This window comes from Lissotriton helveticus, chromosome 3_2 (genome assembly GCF_964261635.1).
Source record: "Lissotriton helveticus chromosome 3_2, aLisHel1.1, whole genome shotgun sequence".
Lineage (NCBI taxonomy): Eukaryota > Metazoa > Chordata > Amphibia > Caudata > Salamandridae > Lissotriton > Lissotriton helveticus.
Genome location: NC_136062.1, coordinates 154,499,727 through 154,527,671, shown reverse-complemented (window position 1 = coordinate 154,527,671; position 27,945 = coordinate 154,499,727). Strand labels below are relative to the sequence as shown.

Genomic DNA, 27,945 nt, shown 5'->3' with positions numbered 1-27,945 from the left:
AAAGTGTCTGTCTTCACATTCTTGTTGTTGTGGCATGCCTGGCCATGTGGCTGGCTGCCATTTTGTGAAGGCAGTCAGTGTGCTTTTGCCATAGGCCTGCATTGCGTCCGTCTTCCCTTCTCTTGTTGTTGTGGCATGCCTGGCCATGTGGCTGGTGGCCATTTTGTGAAGGGGCAGCCAGTGTGCTTCTGCATTAGGCCTGCATGCCTTCTTTGTGGTATCCATGATTTCTTGCTGGTTGTTGTTTTGCATGAAATTTTTTCTTCTTTTATCCAGCAAAAAATGTAGCACAGTTCACTAAAGTTTCTAAGAAATTTGCAATATTATTGCTTTGAATTGATTCACTAAGTGGCCTAGTCTGCCAATGGGTTTTCCAACCAATAGGCCCATAGCTACTCATGGGTGCATGAAACAACTGTTTCTATGGCGTCTGTTGAATTTAAACATCATTTAGGGCATGGATTGAAATGCAAAATGTGTTTTTTTGGAGGTGTTCATTTTTTTCATGCGTGTTAAATAAATGCCTTTGTTGGATGTGTGTGGTTGTTGTGTAACTTGCAAACCTTTTTTAGCCGTGTGGATTTTCATTTTTGGCATTGCTGTATTAAAGCTGTGTTGTTTAGCATGCCTACTTTGTCTGGCTGGTGTGTGTGTGTGTGTGTGTGTTTGCAACAGTGGTCCAGCATTTGCCTTGGCTGAGCCTCTTCACGTGGCCAGGGGCCATTTTGTAAAGTCTGTGTCCACTATAGGCCTCTTTGAGTTCATTGTTTTCAAGTACTCCTCCTTGTTGTTGCTTGTGAGTGACCATGTGGCAGGTGGCCATTTGTGGTGGTGGTAGTTAGTGTGCTTGCTTTTGCCATAGGCCTGCATGTCTTCTTTCCTTTGTTCCTCTTGGCTTAATGCTTCCTCTTGTTGTGGTAGCCTGCCTGGCCATGTGGCTGGTGGCCATTTTGTGAAGGCAGCCAGTGTGATTTTGCCATAGGCCTGCATTGTCTGTATTCCCTTTCTTGTTGGTGTGGCCTGGATATGTGGCTGGCGGCCATTTTGTGGTGAGCCAGGGCTTCTGCATTAGGCCTGTATGTCTTTCTCTTGCCTTTATTCCTCTTGGCTTATTTGCTTCTATTTATTGTCAGCTGCAGCTCCCTGAATGTTGAATCCCACGTGATGCACAATGCCAAACAGGGTCCGTTACATATGTATTTTTGCTGTTGTTATTCTTTCCTATCCTTCCTCAGTGTACTGTACAGTAGTGTACACCAACCATGAAAACCCTTGTTTGTATAAGTCTCACAAATGTCTACACTTTATAAAGTTTTTTAATAACGATGTAATAAATTTTATAATATTAATAAGTGTGACCACACACAAAGTTATATATTATATTTGTTAGATTGTACTAGAAGTACTTGAACCACAACAATGAACACACCGTTTTACTGATGTTCTTGCTTCTTTGCTTTTAGAAGGGCATTTATAGAGCGCATGGCTACTCGGGAGCATCCCAGCGCTAACAACATTGCATTTCAACTATAAACAGCCTTATGGGAATAAATAAGTCTTAAGTTGTTTTCTAAAAATCAAATAATTAGACTCAAGGCGGATATTGGTCGGTAGATGGTTCCATAATTTAGCAGCATTGAATGAGAAGCGACATCCTCCACTTTGCGTTCTTTTAATTTTTGTTATTACCGCCAATAATTTATCGTCTGACCTAAGAGATTTCTTGGGGTGGTAGGGATGAATAATGCTTCTGATCATATGTGGGGCTTTATGCATAATACACAAGGCTTTAAATTGAACTCTTTCTTGAATGGGCAACCAGTGTAGTGATGCGAGTGCGGGTTTAGCTGAAAGGCGTTTAGGTGTGTTAAGAAGCAGGTGAGCAGCACAATTTTGAACAATCTGTATAATAGTTTTAGCTGGGGCTCCTAGATATAAGGCATTAGCATAGTTCAGGTGTGACAAAATCAATGCCTGGACTAATATCTTTTTGGCTAGAAAAGGAAGCACGGAAAGGATCTTCCCAATCATTCTTAGGATTCCAGAGCAGCTGGCTGCTACCTTATATGCATGCTCATTAAAATCTAACTTAGAATCAAGCCATACACCTAAACTCTTAATATGGTCCTTAGGGGCAGGGGAGCACCTAAACAGCTGGGCCAAATGGATCCCATAGTCAAACAAGTGGGGTTACCTAGGAGCATGACCTCAGTCTTAGCTCCATTTAACTTCAAATAAGAATCGCCCATCTAGCTAGACACCTTTTCCAGGCATAAAGCTAGATTCGAACCAGAGTTCTCTTTTCCGTCAAGTGCAACCACAAACTGAGTATCGTCAGCGTAGTTAATAATTTGGATACCAAAAGGAGTAACTATGCCCGCTAGCAAACTCATATAAACATTAAATAGGTTGGGACTCGGGGACGAGCCCTGAGGCACCCCACATCTGAGTGGCATTCTCTTGGAGATGGTACCATCTTCAAAGACCACAAAGGATCGATCTTCTAGATAAGATTGTATTCATTCTAATGCAGTTCTTGCCACTCCAATCATTCTTAGTCTTTGGACCAAAAATTGGTGTTTAACCGTATCGAAGGCTGCGCTGAGATCTAATAATATGAGTGCAGCGCAGCCCCCTCTATCTAAGATTTTCCTCAGTACTTCCACTGCTATCAACAGTGCAGTTTCTGTACCATGTTGTGGTCTAAATCCATTCTGTAATGGATGCAGACGAGAATTTTCTTCGAGGAAGGTGGATTTACGTGCTTTTCTGGTTGTTTGCTAATGCCTGGTAATAAGGAAATAGGCCGATAGTTAGCCAAAACCTCCGGGTCCAAATTAGTTTTTTTTTAAAGTGCTTTCACTATGGCCTGTTTCCATTGAGAAGGCACTCTACCAGTTGCCAAAGAAGCATTAATCACATTTAAGTCAACAGCAGACACCGTCTCAGTAATTAGGTTTAAAATATTGGGGGGTACTACATCTGATGGTGCTCCAGATTTAAGCTGATTAAGGAGTCCTTGGAGAGAGGAAAGACTTAAAGGAGGAATAACCTCCAAAATCAAATTTCCATCTCGACCTGTCTCTTCAGGTACCCGAAGGTTGTGTAAAGCCAGTACTTGAGGAAAGGAGTTATAAATCGTTTGAGTTTTATTGAAGAAGAATTCTACCATATCATTACACCATTTAGGTGTATCTGCAATGATAATGGGGGCCGTGGGAGGAGTAATGAGAGTCCTTACAGACCGGAAAATTTCACGTGGACAATTATTTGATAGTGTGATTTTTTTCCCCATAATAGAGAGCTTTGGCTGCCTTTATTTCTAAATTATAAATCTTTTTAGCCTCTCTGTAATTCTTTTTATTAGTTGCGGAGGAGTTTTTCCTCCACATTCTTTCCAGCTTTTTGCTGGATTGTCTAAGTTCCCTAAGTTTAGGCATGTACCAAGTATTTTGATTGGATCCCAGTTTGTTATGGATCACTTTTTTTGGTAGAACTTTATCAAGAGATGACTCAAGCCAGTTTACTAGGTTTCCATTAGCAATGACTGGGTCAGTTTCTGGATTAGGGGTCGTATTTTCCAGGCTGGTCACCCAAGCTTTTATGGGCAATTTCGAGCAAATCCGTCACAACTTACTAATTGTTTTGGGCGGGGCAGTTCCAGTCTGTATTATCCAGGAAAATGGTATTAAAAATTGATCAGTCCATGGTAATGGTATAGGATCGTTGACCAGAAGATCAGGGATATTTGAGAAGATTGGGTCCAATAGATGGCCTTTACAGTGGGTGGGGCCTTTGACTAATTAGGTAAATTGGAGCATCTCCAATCTTTCTGTTAGCTCGAATCTAGATGAAGTCAGGGTGTCGTCAAAATGTAGATTAAAATCCCCAAGGAGGGTTAGATTGGGAAGAGAACTAGCTAAATTAGCAACTGCATCGGGGAGGTCTTTACAGAAGTTGCCTACAGCCCCTGTAGGTCGATATATAAAAATTCCTGAAAAGGTCTTAATGTGGGAAATAGTCAAGGTAAAATGGATGCTTTTACAGTCTGGAAGGGGGTTATTAGTAGAGCTACATTCAAATGTAATTTTGTATATAATAGCTAGACCACCTCGTCTACCCGTAACGCAATCCTGGAGGGAGTGCTTGAACAATCTTGGTGCACGAAAGAGGAGGAGGCGTCTTCACCCATTGTACTGCCAAACAGAAGTCCTGCTGCACACAACGACATGTGATGTGTGACCACAGACATCTCTTCAACTTGTGCCACTGTGTGCTGCTGACATCTGAAGAAGATGGCCCCAAAGATAAGTACTAGACCCTCCAGTACCAAGAAAGTTGCCAGTGAGAAGTAGGAACTGCCACTTACCAAGACTAGTGTTCCGCCCAAGATCTTTTTTGGGAAATCAAAAATTTTGCCTGCAGCAGGGGGACCCGGGCAGCAAGCTGGGAGCAGCACCTCCGCCTCACTGGACCCACCCCTTTAAACTAGGCCCAAATGCATGTCTGTTGCAGAGGCAGTGAGCAAATTAGGGTATGGAGTTCCTCAGAATTGGAGTGAATAAAAGTTGAGGTACAGGTGGGAGCTGCACCAAGAGTGGTAGTTGAACTTGGAGTAGAAACAGGGGGGATTCCCCTTCCGGAACTAGGGCTTTAACACATCTAGCAACCTAGGTGTCATGCTTCATCATATGACCCTGCCACTCGTCAGGTCGGCACTGCAATACCTGACGAACACCCAGTATGGGGCTCTTTAGAGGGGATCTTTTGTTCCTGCCGTTGGGTGCAGTGGGGGTAAGGGGCCTAGTGCGTGTAGATGTGGAGTACGTGGATTAAAACAGGTCAGTTAGTCCTAACAGTAATTTATTTGGTAAAGGCAAACTGCCTGAGTAAAAACAGGAAGAGAGGCAGTGAACTAGAGGTTAAGTATCTAGCTGTGTATGCTCTACTCTCGATCGGTCAACAAGTTTCGGGCGCTGAGCGTCAGGAGGATCAAGGCACTTCTTCAGGACCAAAATAACTATCTACACAACATGATAAGTGAAAAACTACATACCACATTTTCAGGTAAGTACCCAAATTTGTTATCTAAGGGGGCCTGCAACAGAATCCGGCGGTCGTGTGGACACCAATGTGTGTCCAACATTCAGTGAACGCCTGTTTCGTGACCTACCCTGCCACCGGGAGCCAGTCTAATAACTGCAACGCCGAATAACGGTGATGTTGAAATTGACTTATCGTTAACGCAAAGTAGTACCCAATCAATCCAGGGAACTTAGAAAAGTGGGCAACAACAGCCGCAACCGCCCCCAATAGTAGTTGTTCGTCCCAAAGTAGGGGCAGTTCAGGAGATAGAGCTTCCAGCAGAGGAAGAAGAGAAAGCCACTCTTTCAGAAGATCCATTGTCTTCTAGATCCCCAGCAAAGAAAACGAGGGTTAGTCCATCAACTTCTTCAGAAAGCTCCCCCTTTTGATGATCTAGATGCCACTTGGATCCCGCCACCTCAGTCTGAGAGTGAGACACGCCACAAGACAAGGTTAGGGAAAAGGAAGGTTCCAGAAAGCCTTAGAGTTATGGAGGTAGATGTAGAAGAGGAGTATGATGATGACTAGGCAGTCATTATGGATTTTAGTCCCGCCCCAGTGGAGACCGACATTACCCAATCCCAAATTGCTGGGAGGGAAGTGGCACTGATACCACCAACACGGATCAAACCACGAACACCACCTCCAGCTTCCATATTACGCCAGCAGCCACGTACATCCTCCACAAGCACCACCACTGTTGAAGTAGGTACTGGAGAGAGTCAAACTTCACACCCACCTACCAGTTCATCAGGCATTGCAAGTGGCACCAGCAGATGCATCAGGAAGTGGACCTCCCCAGTTTGGGACTTCTTTTCGGTTAGCAGGAAAGAGGTGAACATTGCTATATGCTCCATTTGTGGATAAGGTGATAGTCGGGGTAAGCTTGGTACAAACTTTAGTACCGGAGGCCAAACAACCCATCTGAAAAAACACCACTTGATCCAGTGGGAGGCGCACCTTAGCGGCCAAAAACTGCACCCATTGCTGTAGTTGGGGATGAAGAAGAATTAGAATATACGATCGCAGTTGAAGGTGAACAAGAGGGAGACATTTCCTCTGGGACACAAAGTAGCCCTGTCCCAAGCAGTACAGTAGTACTGTCCACATCCTCATCAGCAACATCTCAATGGCCCAAGAGTAAGTCAGGCTGAGACACCAAGGGGTCCCAGGCAAGAGAGTACCGCAACAGAAAAACGTGAGTTGAGCACAACATATGCGTCAAGAAGTCACCTGCATCAGTGGTACCTGAATAGAAAAAATCCAGGCTACCATTCTCAACATGTTTAGGTCTGAGGGGGAGTACGAACGCAACCACCCAACGGCACATTTGTACAATGCGAAGCGGTCTAAAATGTTAGGGCTGGACCTCCTCCCTTTTTCTTTTGTGGAAGGGGGTGTTTTTTTTTTTTTTTAATTTGTGGAAGGTACCCTGCTGGTCCTATTGCGCCAGAGTTGCTGCTCCAGGACTAAATCACGATGTGCTGGAATTGCTTGGACAAGCTTTGCAGGAGAGTGCTGTTCACACTAACCACCTGACAACAGACATGTAGACCAGTTGCCAAGCCATTGATTACATGTGCATCACTGCACACTGGATCTCTTTTGTGGGAGTTAGAGAAAAGTTATCTGCAGCAGGTGTTGTTGACACTACTGAGATTTTTAATGCCACTCGGAAACATGCAACTGCAGCCATGTTCACCATGGAGAAATCTCATACTGCTGCAAACATTTTGGAAGACTTTGACAGTAAGGTTTTGAATGGTTGTGCTCAAGAGGGTTTAACATTGGTTTTGTTGCCACGGACACTGGCAGTAATATCCAACTTTTGTGTTTCAAGTTAGGGTGTTGTGTCCTGATGCTTTCGCCTCTGGTTGCATGACATGTTTTTCTTGATATGTATGTGAGAGAAGCTGTCCCTGCTTTTATCCATGCTGTGCATGTGTAAATTGGGGAACATTTTTCACTACACAAAAGGCCAAACACATTGGCTTGGTCCGTGCACAACTCTATGATTGGGATGGTAGATGTTTCTGGCGGACATTGTGTGTGGTCAAATACCTCAGTACTAATTTATGATGTAAGTATTACACTGCAGGTAACTAAGCCTTTCAGGTTGGTAATTGTTGAACCACACAGGTGCTTGACACTTCATTAGTCTTTGTCGCACTTGATTGTCTTTTGAGAATGAGGCCAACTATGGGCTCTACCCTGCCGAATATGTCTACGCCCCCAGTTTGTATTCCACTTTCTGGGCTAGGTTCACTGGCTCAAAATCATTGATCCTACATCCATTGTTCCATCACGTGATGCTGCTCTTCTTTACCGCATTGTGTGCCCCCTTCGTACCCCGCTATATACCTGTTTATTGTATTTCTCTCCTTTGTCTCATTTGTCTGTGAATTATGCGATTATTCATATTGTGTATTCTTACTTGATGTCAATATTGGGTTTAGGACCTTCCTTCCACCCTTTTGTAAAGCGCTCTGATATCCTTCGGGATCTTGTTCGCGCTATATAAAACTTTATAAATAAATAAATAAATATTTAGTGCCATGTACGATGGGGGCTATTTCAGGGTCCTGTGTATGGTGCACTGCATTAACATCATTGTTCAAGACTTTCTGAACTGTTGCTGGTGCCACTTGCAATGCCCGGAAGCAGCTGAGGATCATTTGAATTGAGCATAGAGTGCAAGTTAGAGCACTCACCCAGGAGCTGCCAACACATTGGAACTCCAACTTATTACACCCTACTGGCAGTATGGAATACTTAGCTAAATCTTTCTCTAACCATAGACCACTGACACTTGACCTCCTCTGGGGCAGAGTACCGAGCCCGGTGCCTACCTGGAGACTCGACCCACTGCTCTTGGAAGACGGCCCTTTTCGAACATCCCTGTCCAATACCCTAAACAGCTATTTCCTTGAAAATTGGGATTCTGCGACGTCCAACTTAGTGGTGTGGGATGCCATGAACGTGGTAGTAAGGGGGGGCCGCCATCGGGAAACTGGTAGGGGCCTGGCAAGAAATTAATAAGAGACTCTGTGAAATCGAAGACCGCCTGAAAACGCTGGAAAGGGAAGCAAGTATAGACCCTGAGAAACGGGGCGACCTACAGGCAGGAAATATTGACCATGCGGACATCCTGGAGATACTGCGGGTCATTGACCATAGGGAATATCTACGACGGCAACACGCTGAAGCGGACAGATCAGGTACCTTGTTAGCCCGCTTAGAGCGGGATCATCCGGACACTCCGGTGATTACCCGGATATGCAATGTAGCGGGCAATATAGTCAGTATGCAGTACGGGATCAATGAGGCGTTTTACGCCCACCTGAAAACATTGTATGCTCCTTTCCCCATGGAGGACCCGGTACGAGTGGCGGAGTTCCTACATGGTATACCTTTCCCAACCCTGTCTGCAGATGCCCGAAAAGAAGTTGATGGCCCAATAACGCAGCGAGAATCCGGGTTGCCATACGGTCCCTGAATCGAAACAAAACGCCAGGTCTAGATGGGCTACCGGTCGAGTTTTATCAGACCTACTCAGATGTTTTAGTACCTGTCCTGGAAAAGATATATAAGGTGGCGTTTGAGGAGGGTCGATTGCCCAAATCCACGATGCAAGCCCTAGTCATATCGATACCCACTCGAACTGACCAACTACAGACCCCTGTCCATGCTCTCAACAGAGTACAAGATCCTTAGTAGGGCCATCGCCTTACGGATACAACCCCACCTCTCTGATTTGGTACACCCGGACCAGTATGGTTTTCTCCCGGGAAGGAGCACGTCCCAGAATACACGTCGACTCCATGCCCTTATGACTGCTACATCACAGGAATATCCCCGGGCGGGCTGTATAGCACTGGACCTGAAGCAGACGTTCGACTACCTGTCGTGGACGTTCATGTTCGAAACGCTGCGGCGTTTTGGCTTTCCAGACTCCCTGTTGAAATGGATGAAACTACTCTACACGGACCCCTCGGCTCGTGCACGTACAGGCCCATATATATCGGATAGTTACCCGATATTTAGAGGTACTCGGCAGGGTTGTCCCCTGTCTGTAAATGTAAATGTAAATGTAAATGTACAGGAATTTATATAGCGCAAATCACCAAGCGGTTTCTAAGCGCTTGCTTAGGGAACCCGTCCTGGTATTCCCCTGTGAGATAACCCCGGCAGGGTATCCGCAAGGTGAAAGCCAGGCATCCCGCCGCGAGGGGCCGTTGTGGAGATTAAGCAAGCTATTGCCCAGAGTCGCAGAGTGTGAACCCGTGAATCGAGTAGGCACCGGAGCAAGAATTGTCGAGTCCATGGACATTTTAGGACTCAAGACCCCGCCGAGCCGGGAATTGAACCCTGGTCCCGGGCTGACCTCTGCTTCCAGGTCTGCCTCCTCTAACCAGTGAGCCACACTTCTCCACTGTCTCCGATTTTGTTCGTCTTAGCACTAGAACCCTTAGCCATAACCCTTCGGACCCACGAAGAACGGAGGGGTATATCAATAGGGGGTACACATCACCTAATAAACATATATGCATATGACATCTTATTGTATTTTCGGGATCTGGAAGAGGATCCTACTGATATGGCGGATGTATTTCGCCGATTCGAAGAGGTGTCCGGATTGGCCATAAATCCAGGAAAATCCACCGGCTTCTACTTTAGGGACTTGCCACACCCTCCAACTCTCCACTTTGGGAGATACCAAATCCCAGTGGCCCAGACTACATTTAGATACCTGGGCATACAGGTGTATAGAAAGCCGGAGGACCAGATCGAGGGTAATGTCCGGAGAGCCATTACTGGTCTCCGTAGCAGTGTGGAGTTCTGGACGTCTTTACCCCTATCCATTATGGGCAGAATTGCCATATCCAAGATGGTCATGCTCCCCCGCATGCTATATTACTTTGTTAATCTGCCAGTCATTCTCCCGCAACAGATATTTAACACGTTGAATACGATCCTGGTGACTCTTATCTGGGGTACGGGACGCAGGCGTATTAGTCTCGAAAATTACAATTGGGGACCAAAAACGGAGGCCTAGGGGTGCCTGATCTTAGAGGATATTACTACGCCAGTCAACTCCAGTGGCTTGCGCGATGGGTAGCAGGTAGGAGCCTACACGAAATCGACTTCACGGCAGATCGGTTGGCGTGGGGAGAATTAAATGCCTTGTTGCTGCCTAGGAGCCGGCTCCCCCCGGATTGCCACCCTCTTTTGAGCACGGCCCTGGTGCTACACAGAGCGTACCTCACCCCACAGAGGCTACACAGAATGTTTCCCGACTCCCCCCACTGCTGTCCACGCTGTAAAGAGAATGAGGCTGGTTTTCTCCATATGATGTGGGCATGTCCGAACCTGAATAGTTACTGGGGGGGAGTTTGTCAGACACTGCGAACAATAACTGCCCTTCCGGTCCCAGAGGATGCGTTATATTGTTTGGTGGGATCCCGCAAAAGATCTAAAAAACAAAAAGCTAAATTGAAATTCCTAGATCTGGCCCTGCTACTAGCGATAAGGGTTATTGCGATGAGGTGGAAGTCGCCCAGACCGCCCACAGTATCTGTATGGCAGCCCGAGATGTTGAAATGGGGCAGGGCGGAGAGTGCAGTGCTGAGACGGGAGGAGGGGAGGGGGCATCAATAGCGCAGGATTGGGAGGCTATGCTGCTAGAACTCGAGGAGATAGAGATGGCACCATCGCAGATGGAGGGTGTGTGAATGGAAGAATAATACAGGGTCTGAAGACGCGTGCAATATCGATGTACTATAGCCCGCTGGTGCACAGGTGTGTTTTATGTGAACTTAAAAACAGGCTATGGCAGTCTGATTCATTATGACCGAGTGTTACATTTTGGACTACACATGAGCAGGAGACTTATGGGGATAGGGTGGGTGTTGTGGGGAGGGGGGAGGATCGGGGGTTTGATCCTTTAGTTTGTTGATTATTAAACTTGTTGATGTGGCACTGTGTAAGGTACCAATGACCGTACAAGCGTCTCCATGGAAATGTAGATGGGGGAAGAATACTATGTACTGTACTCCTGTGTTTCTTTCCATATGACATCCATAACATGCTGGAATTGTACATCATTGCCTTGTTTGGTTGGGAAGAAAATGAGAAAAGACTGTACTGTGTGATAAGAACCAATGATAAAACGGTGACAATACTGTACAGTTGCGAATAAAGTGTTTAAAAAAAATAATAAACTTATTACACCCTTGAACGTCTGTTTGAGCAGGACAGACCAATCATTGAATAAGTCATGCAAAGAGGGTATGCTACTATGAAAGGCATGACCATTGAGATAGACCAATGGGGCCTAGTTACATGGCTGACCAAGATGCTACTTCCTTTAGAGCTCTTAACACGTTAAGTCAGCAAGGAGGACTGTACTATGGGCCATTCTATTCCATTGTTGCACATGCTACAAGAACAGCTGAAGGGGGTGTTTGCAATGTGCGCAGGTGTGGAGGAAAAAAAGAAGCATATGAGTAGGTGGAGAGCTTAACCCTTAGCTAATCTGCAAATACAAGGGTGATAAAAGACATTGTGTCATCCAACCATTACATTTCTGCCACAATTCTTGATCCACGGTACAAAGCAGTACTGAATACATTGATTCCTTTTTCAGAAGTGGATGTTGCCAAGTACAAAACTTGGATAGCTGCGGAAGCCAGTTGCTTAGAAAAAGAACGGCTGAGAAATAGAGACCGCCTACTCCAGCCCATAATAATTACTGCAGGGCAGCTGGCGTCAAGTTCAACTTCAGAGCCTGAGGGCAGTGCGATTGGCTCACAGCAGTCAAAACCACCAACAACTCCAAGAACAACATTAACAACAAGAACAGAAGCATCAGCCCCACCAAAATCAGCACATGACTGGTTTCTACCACAAGGGCTTGGTAGGTCCAGTACTGAGGATAAGGCAAAACAGGGCGAGCAAAGCGGAGCACGCCTGAGCATTGAGCGGATGGTCCAGGCCTATCTGGATGACCCAACAGGGGTCTACATTGATCAAAACCCCTTGGTGTATTGGTATGGGAAAAGGTGCTAATGGCCAGTGCTCAGCAGGCTGGCGATAAACTATCTGGTTTGCCCTGTCGCAAGTGTCTCTCCGGAGCGTGTTTTCAGTGCTGCTGGCGCTGTTCTTACAGTGAGAAGGACCAGTTTCTCAACCCAAAACGTGGAGAGGTTAACCATGATCAAAATGAATCAGAACTTTATACCACCGGATTACACCATACCTGAAGTAACACAGCAGGAAGATGAGGCCGGCGACTTAGGTCATGGGAGTATGTTAGATGACCTACTTACTTTGAGGAGGAGCACTACTTCCCTTTACTTATGGGTTTCCCCGGATCCCAGAGCAGTGAAACACTGATCGGCGCACCCTCGCCCACTTGCAGTGACGCTCATGGGTAGCGTATCCGGAGCCGGCCTGCCGCCTGCTGCCATGTTTAGGGGACGTGGCATTAAACAAAAAAACAAGGGCTACCACCTCCACCTCGGTGAAAAGGGCCCGGGGCTGCACCTATTCTGTTCCGGTGCCGTCTGCCGCAAGGAAGGCAGCTCTTGGTTGGAGGCTCAGCAGTAGCCTTGGCCTTCCCCTTCTTACTACTAGAGGTAGTAGAAGCCTTAGCCATGGTTCTGGATGGGTGGGGGCGGAAAAGATAATGTAGGAGTAAAAAATAAAGTCAGGAGAAGTATTAGGAAAGTAAAAAAGCAAGTAATATAAAACAGTAGATAAAACACAATAACACATCTCGCAAGCATGCGGTACAAGCAACTTTGCATGCTCGTGTAACTCCGCGTAGCATTGTTTTTTTGCTGCTTCGCGTAGGCTCGAACTCCGCCCGGGGTTAAAAGAAATCTGAGCTGACTGTTTAAAACCTCCATGGCCTGACCAAGACCAATTAGGTTACTTTGAAATACCACCTCTTCCTGGCCAGGGCGGTGGGATAAGGAGGTCTTTTTAAATATTTTGATATTTCACCTTCTCCCTCAAAGGAAAACAAATTCCTGTTTGTAGCATATGGAGGTATAAATTACCTGCTCTGCATATCCCTGCCATCTAGTTTGCCTCCTTTATTTGAGTTGGGGACTGGGAAGCAGTAATTCAATGAAATATCATCTCTGTTTTCAGTCTAAAAATCTGTACCTCAAATGCTATGTCCTAGGTAGAATGCATAGGTACTTGTAGAAGCAAATTATGTGTGTCTGATATGATCTGAACAAATGCAACTCAATGCGCTGAGAGTGAGAGTGTGGTAACGTGTGTTAACACCAACAGTCTTAATAAAAATGTGAGAAACATTTATCTGACTCCATACTGTGATGCGAAAACCTCCAAATAAGTGTAGCGAGAAAAAACCACAAAAGGTCATATTGTCATTGTCGTAAATCGTACAAGGAGAACCTTCCTTGTAAGACAGTGTGCCCCTTGTGAAAGAGCAGAGTGCTGCGGGTGACTCATACTTAAATGTACCTCGTACCCTTCTGCTTCGCCCACCACAACATAGGGCAGTGAGAAAGCCCACTTCAGCCACTGATCAGTTATACAATCATTCACATTTTATTTCTGCCCTCCACAGCATTGGGGAATGTGCCAGCCCTCTTTAGCCACTGCTCATTTATTGTGCTATTTACATTTGGTTTTCACCCTCTACCACCTACATCATGGGGCAATGGGTCAGACTATTTCAGCCACTGATTAATTATCCAGCCATTCACATTTTGATCTCTCCCCACCACAGCCTCCTAAATGTGGTGGACATAGCAAAACATGAATGGCTGGATAACTGCTCAGTGGCTATAGTGGGCTCACCCATGGTCTCAGAGGCACCTATATAATAATGTGGCCTAGGAGTGGGGTGCCAAAATGAACCCTGGGTAGCAACACTGAAGACAAAATGGTTGCCAGGTTCGCCTTTTCCTGGGGTGTCTGATCGCACCCCTGTGGGCCTGTTTGCACCCCCTACCGAAGGAAATGTGAAAATCACTAAATGTTAGTATGCCTCAAAAGGGGGATATGACTTATACCGACCCCCATAATTGTGCTTCCCAGGGAGGGGGGCAGGGTATGGATGGGTGGGGGCATGGTGTGGGGCCAAGAAAGCAGCAGTAAAAAGAAAAAGAACTGCAAAAATGTTCGTTCCCGTGGGGTTGATCACCCCACCATCCCTCCTAGCTCTGACGGCCACCACGCACTAAACCAAATAGATTGTGAGCGATTGAATAACAGTATTTTTGTTTTATTTGAATTAAGCTTTAAATAACTGTTCTTCAGCCATTCGTATACTTTCACAAGGCAGGACTTAAATGTGTTCTGTAGCTCACTGCTGACTTTCTGGAAGGAAAACAGGACCTGTGTGTTGTCCGCATATGACACCACATTTAACCCAAACGGACAGATGATGCCAGACACACTTTGAAACTTTGAACAAGGCTGGGTTCAAGACAGAGCCCTGTGGGACACCATGAACAAAAATCTTTTTGGGAGACAAGAAGAAAAAGAAAAAAGAAAAATAGTCTGGCAACAGTCTGATTGTGAAAACCTAAGCCAAAAGCAGGATCACATATTTTGCTCTTGGCCAACAATTCTCAAATAATATGATGAGACACTGTTGAAAGCTACAGAAAGCTCGAACAGCACTACTACTGCTGCTTGTACTTGGTTGCTCCACAACTGGGCAGCAATTACCTGCTTGGGTACTACAGACCATACTAGGTTTCCATATAGAGTTCTACGGTTCACTTAGCCAACGAAGGCCTCTTATCCCGCTGGGTTTATAGTCTGCCACCCCACCCTGATGGATGTGGAGGTGATGGACTTAATCCACAAGGGTGCGATCGTTCAAACGTCCTCTCACCCCGCGGGTTTCATCAGTAACGTCTTTGAGGCAGAAAAGAGGGATGGCAGTCAATGTCCAGTAATCACCTTGAAGGAATTCAAAGAGTGGCTGGATTACTCCCACTTCAAGATGGAGGGCACTCAACTCCTGAGAGAGCTTATTCAACGCAACAATTGGATGGTGCACCTCGACCACAAGGGCGCCTATCTGGTGTTCAGATTTTTCCACGCCCCATCGCTTCCTCCAGTTTCAATGATGGCGCCAGACATTCTAATTCACCACTCTTCTGTTTAGCAGGCCCTGTACCCCCTGGTGTTTTACAAATGTGATGTGCCCTGTGGTAGAATTCCTCAGAGCCCAGGGTGTTTGCCTTATCATCTATCTAGACAACATTATCCTCATGGACCAGTGCCCACAGCACCTTTCAATGTTACTTAAGATGGCGGTCTCCCTGTTGGAATCCCTTGGCTCCATTATGAACCAAGAGAAGTTAGTTGTTTCGCCCACTCAGTCTCCAGTGTTCCTGGGTTTCTAAGTGGATTCAGAACGAGCCACTCTCAACCTTCCGCCCAAAAAGATCAGACACTAACTGCGTCAAACAGCAGCTAGACCAACCACCTCCTTATGGCCTCCTTATGGCAAATAACAAGGGTGGGGGGGCTTGCTGTCATCTTCAATTCAGGCCATCTTTTCGGGGCCCCTCCACTATCGGCCTTGCAAGGACTCGAGCAGGTCCACCTCAGGAAAGTCCTCACGTATTCTCAAATGGTACTACTAACAGACAAAGCCAGAGAAGGGATACAGTGGTGGCAAGCCCACATGGAGGCCTGGAATGGCCTAGCAATTTTCAGCTCCCTCCCAGAACTAGTTATAGAGGCTGACGCCTGCAGGATGAGCTGGGGTGCATGGTGTGGGGAATTATCCACCAGAGGTTGTTGGTCCTCTCACGAAAGATCCCTGCACATCAACCGTCTCGAACTTCTGGAAGGTTCCTTCGCGGTCTGGTGTTGGACTAAGGATCAAATGAAGAATTGTGTCCTACTCAAGATTGACAATGTAGCAGCAGTGCGTTACATAAATCATCTAGGGAGCACTCGATCCAAGACCCTCTTGAATCAGGCCAGGGACTTCTGGGAATACTGATTTGCGAATCAGGTCTCAGTGATGGCAGAGCACCTCCCAGGGAAGTCCAACAAAATGGTGGACTGGCATTTGCACCATCTGAAAGATGCAAGTCTATGGCAGTTGAACCCGTCAGTGTTCCAAGCCCTTTAATCCCGGTGGGGTCCGTTTTCAGTGGATCTCTTTGCATCTCGCCTGGATCATCATCTTCCCAGGTACTACAGCTGGTGCCCGGATCGTGAAGCGGTAGCCTGGTATCTGGTTCTACTGGAACTTTCTTGTGAATTTCCAATACTTCTATCACTCTTTACAGATCTCCTTCGGGACCCTCGAGGGGAATTGCCACCAGTTGGTGCTGGAAGGGTCCCTCCTTCTTAAGGCATGAAGGATTACAGGCAATGCTGGAAGGTTCCAGGGCTTTCGAACAATGCTGCGTTGCTCCTCTCCCAGGCATGGGGTTACAGTACCATCAAACTGAACAGATCGGCATGGTCTCGATGGTTGGGTGGTGTCTCCAATGATATCTAGATCCAGTGGAGGCGGACTTTGTCCATATGTTGAATTTCTTAGCCTTCCAGGCCGCAGAAGGCCTAGCTTATAGATCCATCAACACTTTCAGGTCTGCAATATCGGTGGACGGGCAATGTGGTGATTGGGGATGGTCCAGCAGAGGAACACCCTTTGGTGCGGAAACTCCTTAGAGGCATTTGGTTATCCCTCCCAAGCCTCAGTACTCAACCATTTGGGATGTCAATAAGTTCCCTATTCTTTTCTTATCTTGGCAGTCCAATAAGTACCTTTCCAGGAAGGAAATCTCATCCATATTGGCCACCTTTTTTCATTGGATTTCATGCCAAAGGTTCTCCAACGTCAGAGCACTGGACATAACAGGTAGAGTTTTTACTCCAGATGGGGTTACATTACATCTCTCTTGTCGTACAAAATGTAACTTGCAAGTGGTTTCTTACCCTTACTTTTTCAGATTCCCCTAAATTGTGTGTTGTGTGGTGTTTTAAGAGTTATGAGATAATGACGGCAGACACCTGTCCGCACGGAGAAAGGCAACTCTTGTTTTCCCTCAGAGGGCCATTCAAGACAGCATTCTCACCTACTATTGCTAGATGGATCTGTTGAGTTATGCATGAGGCTGGCATCGATACCACAGTTTTTCGCGCTCACTCCAGTAGAGGAGCCATGGCTTAAAAAGCTTTTTTCCTCGGGGCTCGCCTGGAGGGTATCTTTAATGCAGCAAACTGCATTTAAGAGGTTCTACTTTAAACCAGCAGCTAGCATCACATCCCGGGTAATGGAGAAGCTTAAAGCCTGCCTGATACTCGTCTACGGTCCTGACACAAAATGAACAAGTTTCAACTCTAGTAAGGATACGGAGGCGAGGATTAGCACACCCTATGTCATGGTACATAACCACTCCCAAATAGGGGATTTCTCAGTACTGGTGGGTACTATGGTGTAGTCCTTTTTACTTGGAACTTCAGATTATCTAGAGGGTATGTATGCTGTTGTTTTACTTACAACGCTTTATGTCATGTTTATTAATGTTTGTTCAAAATTTCTTTAAGTTCTAATGGAATTAAGCAGGAATGTAGGCTACATTACTCGATCTTGGTTGCAGGAAGAAAGAGAAGGCAGCAACAGAGTTGAAGGACTATAAAGGAGTCCCAGATATCGTTGATTGGATGGTAAATCAATGCTGAACTATTTACTTTTCCCCACTGGCTTTTAGGAAACAGTCTTTTATTGTGTTTTTTTTAGATGGCTGCCGTTTATTAAAATGTCGAAAGCACTGCATAATCCTCGCCTCCGTTTCCTTAATATAATTCCGTACAGTGGTGTAATGCAAAACAGTGCCACTCCCTGTAGCTTTTCTGGGAATGTGTCTGATAACTATAAACATCTTCTTTTTGATGTCTCCATCATTGCTTTAATGCTGTATTCAGTATCGCACAAAATGATGCCAAGGCATGACATAAGCAACAGCTGTACTCCGTTCAATTTACCTTAGCCACCGACAACTCTTCCTGAAATGCTGACATGTACCACGTTCAGGCAGAGGTTTTCCAGCTTGAATAGCAGGATCTCGCAACGATTTTCTTGGTCTTTGCAAAGGATCTCCTAAAAAGTAAAGAATAGATAAACAGCATGAGCATAACCTCACAAAGCAGCCATTTCCTCGGTGAACACATAATCATGGAGCTTTTAACCAGGATTTGTAACATCCCAAAGCTAAAAACCAAAAGTAACTCTGGAACATGTTGTAAAACCTGCCCAATATCACACCAGCAAGTAAAATGAGTGCCTATGATTTTCAGTGTTTTGGGGTGGAAAATGGCATTTTTCTCAGAAGGAACATTTTTAAAAATACAATAATAAAACATTATTACAAAGAAATTGGCTAAAACCATAGGTTTTTTAGGCAGGTCTGAAGAAGAATTGTTAAAATATTGAAATGTTTTGTTAAAAGATCGCTATCAAAATGGTCTTGCACATCAAGTTAATGATGTCATAAGATTAGCAGTGTATCGCGGAATGAGCATGAACTACCGGCTTCAGCTACTTTTGAAATATATAGTATTAACTGATCATTTGCATATAATTTTCATGGAGTACTGTTAAACCTGGCACCATTGGCGTGGGTGTCCCTTCCATTTTTTGCTTTTGTCTCCTCTGTCTGCTGGTGTTAGATGATCTGGGCGCTGTGCCACTGCCTTTCATTGCCACAGTGCGAATGCTCCCTATTGTAAATTGACTATTACATTCTATAATCATAATTGACTCAAGGGACCTGATAGGAAAGCCGAATTTAGTATGCCTGAGCTCAGAATATTACAGTGCATTTGGTAGTAAAGAATATTTCTATATTCTGTGGCTGAAAATACCACTTTTAAAATATGGGTATTTTCTTGCCTAAGCCTTCCAGTATGCTCTGCTGTTATGTGTATTGGCTGTCTGGTTTTGGAGGTACAGGGCAGGCTGAGCCCTACCTGGATTGAATAGAGAGATCTGCAGTTGGAGTATGGGGAGGGGTGAACTTTTGATCTGAGCAGGGCTGTGCCTGGCAAGGTGAATGATGGCTCCACCTCCCACTGTGCGTCTAATCGCAGACCCCCTCTTCCTGAAAGGCAGGATGCAGCCTTGTAAACAAAGTGCTCCAGGACGACACCAAACTGGTTCTGGCGGGGTTCAGTGATTTGTGACTTTTTGAGAACAAAGACGTTTGGGGTATAAAGATCGGTGCTAAAACCCCTACACGGTGTGTTACTTCTGGATGTCAAGACAAACCTCTGTCCGTGTCACGAGAGGGACAGGACTTTGAAACTTTCATCCAAAGTAGCAACTACCAAAGGGCCTGATTTGAGCTTGCCTCCTGCTGAAGTCTCAGGGACATTAGACTTCACCCATCAGCCGTCCAGATTCCTATGTAAGGGGAATTCTACTTGCAGGTGAGGACTCTGTTGAGATCCAGAGCCTCTGGTTCTACTGCGGAGAACGCGGGCTCAAAGTCAACGTATCGCTAGTGTGGGCTGCTGCAGCTGAGGAGCTGTGCCGCTGAGTGCCCGCATTTGCCGTACTACGAAAATCATCGCTTTTGCTATTGTGGGCCACCGCAGCCGAGGAGCTGTTGCCGCTGACAGCCCGCATTTGCCTGTGTTACCAAAGTCATCACCATTGTGGGCCGCCGAAGCGGAGAAAGCTGTTGCCGCTCAGAGCCCGCATTTGCCTGTGTTACCAAAGTCATCGCTATCGCTATTGTGGGCCACCGCAGCTGAGCTGCTGTTGCAGCCGAGTGCCAGCATTTGCCGTCCTACGAGAATCATCACTATCCCGGGTCGCTGCAGCTGAGGAGCTGTGCCGCTGAGTGCCCGCATTTGCCGTCCTACGAGAATCATTGCTATCGCTATTGTGGGCCGCTACAGCTGAGGAGCTGTGCCGCTGAGTGCCCACACTAGTCACCACTTCGAGGATCTTGATATCACCTGAGTGTGTCGCTGGGTGCCCGCCTTTAAGCCCCGTCCCAGGATTATCGTGAGTGCACGCCACGGATCGCTACAGCCGGGAGCGGTGGCCGCTGCGAGTCCGCCTGTCATCACCTCAGCTACCTTGTGAGGTTGCGTGCCGTGCCCCTTGAAATCTCAGGTACATTGTGATTCACCGGGTCGCGTGGACCCAGACCTCGAACTAAATTTGTTCCCCACACTTTTTGAGTGCCTTTATTGCTTTGAAGTGAGTCTGTATTTATGTGCATTGTGGCTTCTTGAGCGCTCTTAAACCTTGTGTTCAATCTATATAAAGATAAAAAAATGTCTATAACTACTTGTGGTGTCAGTTTGTAGCGTCCTTCCTGCGTTATTGTGTATGGTCATAAATGCTACACACACTGCCTCTGTGATAGGCCTGTCTCCTACGTTACCACAGGGTTGAGCAGGGGTTATCAAAGGGTGTAGCCCCCTTACTCTGACTTAGGAAGAAGGATCCCTATTTGGACCTCAGCGCCAGCCGCTGCCAACTAGAGATCTACATTTCTAACAAGTACCCTAACTTTCTTACATCACCAGTTTTTTTTATTTTAGGAAATTGCCTAATTTTATCCAGGAGCTCTCAGATTGGTCATTTTCCTCAAAAACAAATGTTGTTCCCAAATATCAACTTTAATTTTTCTTTTTTTAAGGGGTCCTCATAAAGAGACAATGGCCGAAGTGGTAGTGATCCCCAAACTGGGGAAGGACCCCCAGGAATGTGCATCGTACCGCCCTATTTCTCTGGTTAATGTCGATCTGAAGATTTTTACGAGGGTTTTAAAAGTGAGGCTCGCTCCTTACATGCAGGGTCTAGTGGACCCGGATCAATTGGGCTTTATCCCAAAACGTAACTGCACTGACAGGACCCGGCGGTGCTGTCACCTACTGAATAAGATGCAGCGCACGCAGACCCCGGCGGTACTCCTATCGTTGGACGCCGAGAAGGCATTTGACCGGGTCCACTGGCCCTATCTCCGCCACGTCCTCTGTCGATTTGGTATTGGGGAGCGATTTATGCAGTGGGTGAATTGTATATACCATAGCCCACAGGCATTCATCAGAGTGAATGGGGTAGCCTCTCGTCCCTTTCAGATCGGGCAGGGCACGCGACAGGGGTGCCCACTCTCACCTCTCTTATTTACGCTCTATATGGAGCCATTTGCTGAACGAGTTCGACAGCTCCCTACCGTCACTGGGATCCGGACTGGAGATAGAGAGCACAAGATTTTGCTTTTGCAGATGACGTGGTGCTTTTTCTGACACAACCGCTACTCTCACGCCCTCCCCTTCTAGCAGAGATAGATGCATTCAGCGTGGCGTCGGGTTTTAAAATCAACCTGCCAAAGTCCCTCAGCCTAACATTGCCCAAAATGGACTAGCAACAAGTAGCAGCACAGTTCCCATTCTCATGGGCTTTTTAGTGGCATCAGGTATCTGGGGATCCGGGTTTTCCCAAAAGTTGATAAGATTGCCCAGTTAAACTACTTGTAGATCTTAACCAAAGTACGACATGAGCTGCACAGCTGGAAGAAACACATCCTCTCATGGTTGGGCAAGATTGCTGCAATCAAGAAGACGATTTTACCCAGTCTTCTTTACATAATGCAGTTGCTCCCACTATGTCCGCCGCCTAAAATATTGGTCCAGCTGTAGCAGCTTGTTGACAGCTTTATATGGGGTGGGAAGAGGGTGCGCATAGCTCGCCAACTAATGTATTTGAGGCAAGAGGATGGGGGACTCGGGGTCCCGCATTTGGGGCGTTATTACGAGGCAGCGCAATTACGCTTTATGTTAGAGTGATACCAACTGGAATCAGAAAAAATAGACAAAAAAACAATGGCAAGGCTTTTTCTGCACACAATAAGGTTACATCAATCCCCACTTATTTATATATCTCTCAATGCGGTGTGCTCCAAGGAACAGGGACAGCCACTTTGTCCCTACCATGAGGACCAGATCTCTGATTTTCATATATAAACAAGAGAAAAATGTCCTTAACACCACTTTTTATATAAGAAATCCAGTCTCTCTTATGATTTTGTAGATTTTATTCTTCAATCTTCAACATGTGTGACCTTTTAGTACTTCATTGCACTTCATAGCCAACACGTGTTTCGTCAGATTAACTATGCTTCAGCATCTCTGACTTCCTCGGGGCTCTACATGGATACAAGATAAAATATGCTCCCATGTTTCATATTTCCTTCATATAATGACCACCATCACCAATCACCCCAGTGAGAGGAAGTTGACCTTGTATGTGACTTCCTGAATAATGCATTTAAAACAGTAAGTTACTCTACTCATTAGTGTATCAGTGCTGCAGGGAAACAATGTTTCTTATTCTTACTTTACTCACACTGATCACAAACTACGTATTAATTGTTCTATCTATTAACAGCACACATTAGTCCTAATATGCCCGTACTTTAGATAGACCTACATCCCAAGTTCACAACATGGCCACCCAATGGGGAGAATCCAACAGCAGCAAGCTCACCAGTATCAAGATTTTTTTTCCAACTCTGTAGTCAAACAGCTTGAGCCATCAAAATAATGATGTGGTATGTGAGGTCCTATAAAGAATGAATATATAGATGTGTATACAATCAAAATCTTGATCGAGTTTGTAGTTAGATACACTACACAAACAGGGTATCTCGTAAGGCATGTATTGTACCACCGTTACCTTTTTTTAATCTTCCCGTTCTTCATCTGGAACGGAGTGTTCAACAGAAGAAGTAGTCTGTTGCCTATAGACATATATAAATATTCTCATATGTAGGCAAGATATAAAAATGTTCCTGTTTTTATTTTATTTCTAACTCTATAAAAAGAAACCGTATATTAAAGACTAACATTACTAGTCCCTATCTGACTGTCGCTACGGTATTACATGTTGTGATTCATTATTTTCATATCTACGTTGTTTATAAGACACCTTCTTATTCCGTTTATTGGCCATATTACTTATGTTGTGATGCCAATAAACAGATTTCCACTATAACAATCTGTCTGTCCTTATTTTCTAAATTTAGGGCCATCCGTATCTCATCTCAAAATAATGGTAAGGTCCCCCTTTGCCCCTATCTTTTATAAATAGTTGGCAATAGCATCATACCATTAACAGTATCATATCTAATTGTCCCCCGTATTAAAAATGGTTTCCTAAGGTTAATATTAAAATTTACTTGATGTTAACGACAACACAACATGAGATTTACAATGACCCAAAGCCAGAAGGAGTTGGTGTTTCTAGCTGTTGAATTGTATATAAATGGGGATAAAATCCAGTCGCATGCACCGCAAACCTACATCGTGTAACTCACTGTTACATGCGGAAAGTGCACATCCCAAGAGTCAAATACATGTAATTCCTTATGGCGAGATGTTGCGAGCCCCGTCGCAATTGTAGCCAAGATAATACATTTGAATATAATCTGGGGGACATTAAAAACGCTTCCTCAAACGAGGTTATGATAGGACTGTAGTTGACAAAGCAGAACTGAGAGCACGTAATCTAAAACGAAGTAACACTTTGAAAGATAAATCTGTAGGGGAATATAAAAGTGAGACTGTCCGACTTATTACCAACTATCATCCCTATTCGTACAGGCTATACGGCATTTTGAAAAAACACTGGCCATTGTTAAAAATGGATAAAGATCTAAGTAAACATGTTAGGGAACATCCAAGTATTACGTATAGGAAAGGTACATCGCTAAGAGGGATTGTTAGTCCAAGCTATCCCCCAATAGTAAGAACAGCAAATTGGTTAGACACCCTCAATAATGATTCCTATAAATGTGGAAGATGTAGCATTTGTAAAATAGCCTTGGACAATATAAAAGAGTTTGAATACAATGGATCTGGGAAATTTAAGATCATGAGTCACATTGATTGTATGACTAAATATGTAGTATATGTGTTGATCTGCAACTGAAAAATGATTTATGTGGGGAGCAACATCCGTCCAATGAAGGACAGGATTATGGAGCATTTTCGAGCTGTCAAACAGAATGATGGTAGATACCCACTAGCCCAACATATGAATGTATGTATGGCTCAAGGTAAACACATACACTTTAGGTTTCATGGCATACAGGTAATACCGTTAGGAAGAAGAGGGGGTAACAGAGAGCTAAGGTTGCGCCAAAATGAGGCTCGTTGGATAATGAAGTTGGATGCAGTAAACACGGGGTTAAATTTGGACCATGAAATGCAGTACTTTTTGAGTGTCTGAATAAATAACAATGAAACATAGTGATCTGTGTAAACAATTGAGACAAGACTACAATAATGTTCAATCCATTTCACCGAACTATGATAACATCTGACCAATGTAAATGAAAACATGTGTATTCACAATAATGAGATTATCTGTTGTGATAGGTTTATGGATTAATACGCAAAATGGGAACCTGAATTTATGGTCTTATGTATAAAGGTATGTCGCCTTGTTCATATTGAGTGAAAGTTGTCCTTTAGAAAAGATAGAAAACATCTGACAAATGTACTTGAAATCATGTGCATTAAGAATAATGGAATCATTTGTTGCGATAGGCTTATGGATTAACATGTAAAATGGAAATCTGAATCTATGGTCTAATGCATAAAGGCATGTTACCTTGTCTATATTGAGTGAGAATTGCCTTTTAGAAAGATATTGTTGAATAACTTTTGTCATCCCAAGCATATACGGTTGGCCCATTGTGGGTGGCTCCATAAGTAGCAAGCATGATTACAGCCATAAGTGGACATTTTTGATGAAGATCTATAATTCCAAGAATATGTTGTACATTGTTCTTTACAGATTGAAAAGATAGCGATATCCCTATGACCACATCACCATGAGGACTATTTTAAAATCATCGTGTATACTATCTTTTATACATTTTAAATTGACCATAAATACAATAATATGGTCAGATAACCTTGATAAAGTTTTATTAAAATGGTGCAGGTAGGAGCTAAACCCGATCGCTATACACAAGCGATTTATCAGTGAAGATTGAAGTAATATGGCCGCCATCTTGAATAAGGTAGTAGAATTTGTTATTACTAAACTTGCCAGCATTAGGTATATGCAGTATTAAGGGGAAAGGATGATTATAATAGGATATAGCACATAATAGCAAGAAAGTAAAGGCTTCTCACAAAAACTGTAACCTTTTTCTAATATACCGACTCGCGGTCCGGTGTCCGACCAGAATTGTATAAAATAAAAATGAAACTATGAGTAGTAAATAATAGACTGTGAACGTTAAAATATATCTCATAATCTATCGAGAAGTATATGGTCCCGGGAATCATAGTACCGCGTATACGTACAGCCAGTATAAATAGTTGGAAAAATCCAAGATGGCGCTGATACAGAACGCCGAATTCCAGAGTAGCAAGGCACACGGGAAATACACACGAGCTCCTACAGGTAAGTCGTTAACATCGAGTAAATCTTAATATTAACCTTAGGAAACCGTTTTTAAAACGGGGGACAATTAGATATGATACTGTGAACGGTATGATGCTATTGCCAACTATTTATAAAAGATAGGGGCAAAGGGGGACCTTACCATTATTTTGAGCTGAGCTACGGATGGCCCTAAATATTTAGAAACATAAGGACAGACAGATTGTTATAGTGGAAATCTGTTTATTGGCATCACAACATAAGTAATATGGCCAATAAACGGAGTAAGAAGGTGTCTTATAAACAACGTAGATATGAAAATAATGAATCACACCATGTAATACCATAACGACAGTCTGATAGGGACTAGTAATGTTAGTCTTTAATATACAGTTTCTTTTTATAGAGTTAGAAATAAAATAAAAAAAGGAAATATTTTTATATCTCGCCTACATATGAGAATATTTATATATGTCTATAGGCAACAGATTACTTCTTCTGTTGAACACTCAGTTCCAGATGAAGAACGGGAAGATTTTAAAAAGGTAAGGGTGGTACAATACATGCCTTACAAGATACCTTGTTTGTGTAGTGTATCTAACTACTAACTCGATCAAGATTTTGATTGTATACACATCTATGTATTCATTCTTTATAGGACCTCACATACCACATCATTATTTTGATGGATCAAGCTGTTTGACTACAGAGTTGGAAAAAAATTCTTGATACTGGTGAGCTTGCTGCTGTTGGATTCTCCCCATTGGTTGGCCATGTTGTGAACTTGGGATGTAGGTCTATCTAAAGTACGGGCATATTAGGACTAATGTGTGCTGTTAATAGATAGAACAATGTTTACATAGTTTGTGATCAGTGTGAGTAAAGTAAGAATAAGAAACATTGTTTCCCTGCAGCACTGATACACTAATGAATAGAGTAACTTAGTGTTTTAAATGCATAATTCAGGAAGTCACATAAAAGATCATCTTCCTCTCACTGGGGTGATTGGTGATGGTGGACATTATATGAAGGAAATATGAAACATGGGAGCATATTTTATCTTGTATTCATGTAGAGCCCCGAGGAAGCCAAAGATGCTGAAGCATAGTTAATCTGACGAAACACGTGTTGGCTATGAAGTGCATGAAGTGCAATGAAGTACTAAAAGATCACACATGTTGAAGATTGAAGAATAAAATCTACAAAATCAGAAGAGAGACTGGACTTCTTCTTATATAAAAAGTGGTGCTCAGGACATTTTTCTCTTGAAATCAGAAAAACATTGGTGTTTCATTGACCGACGGGTAGCTTGTATCAACATCTGGAAGGTCCTCTGGCTTCCAAAACGACACAGTCCAATGGGCATGTACATTTTCCCGGTTTTGAGGCCCACAATGAAGATATGGGACAGAGTACAAGAGAGATGTAAGATCTCGACTGTCGTGTCCCCGTTGACCCCCTTTATAGGGAACCCGGACTCCCCCCACCTGCTCATACAGGGAATGCGTACATGAAATGGCAGGAAGCCAACTGCAAACGCATAGGAGACCTTTTTGACACACAGGGAGTTATGGACTTCCCCCAACTTGTGACGGGCTTTGGGATACCCAAGGAAGTACCTGGTGCTGCGCCACTGGGTCACCCAGCCCCAGGTACGTCCACAAGCAGGTCGCCCTCTTACTAAGTTTGAGCTCTGGTTCATCACCCGTAACTCAAATAAACGCCTCTTATCAGATATCTACAACTTTCTGAACAAAGCTAAGAACCCCTCGAAGTCCCTGGCGAAACACAGGTGGGAATCAGAACTGGAGAGGGAATTTTCCCCGAAGGAGTGGGCGGACATTATTCACAGGGCCCTGGCCCCTTCCTGTAGTACCACGGGTAAGGAAATGCTATTGAAAATTGTGCATTATTAGTGCTATATGGTACAGATGAGGACAGATGGGCACACTGACCCACATTCTATGGCAATATCCTAAGATATAAGCCTTCTGGGACTATATCCTATCTGATGTTGATAACATATAGCATACGGAGCACCCTAGATTTCCTAGCTAAATCCTGTTGGACTTCCCAACCCCCTTGCATATCCTCTTAAATCATGTAGGGGGAGAGTGATTACTTTGGCACTAAGGGCGGCTAAACAAGTGCTAATATCAAGGTGGGACACGGAGGGCATCCCAACAACATTAGACTGGCTTCATAGAGTCTGGGAGGTAGTGGGTATGGAAAGGATCATAGCTGGGATTAACCACACACTGCCCACATTTGATAAGACCTGGGGATCCACCGTGGCCTACTTGTCTTTGGAGTTTGTAGAGCTGACATGCCCAAGATACTTACGGGTACTTCGGTACTTTGGTTTACCTCCACCCACCTCCCCCATCGCTGCTGAGCAACCAGCTCAGGACGAGGTGATGTTACCC

The 27,945-nt window shown here is 44.5% G+C and overlaps 1 protein-coding gene across 1 annotated transcript in view; it reads right to left on the bottom strand.

The window, feature by feature from the left end:
• LOC144826522 (uncharacterized) overlaps positions 1 to 27,945 on the bottom strand; it is a 592,534-nt gene that overhangs the window by 59,957 nt on the left and 504,632 nt on the right. The window contains exon 10 of the mRNA XM_078684945.1: positions 18,091 to 18,205. Within this exon, the coding sequence (XP_078541071.1) occupies positions 18,091 to 18,205 (115 nt within the window). The remainder of the gene's footprint in view (positions 1 to 18,090; positions 18,206 to 27,945) is intronic.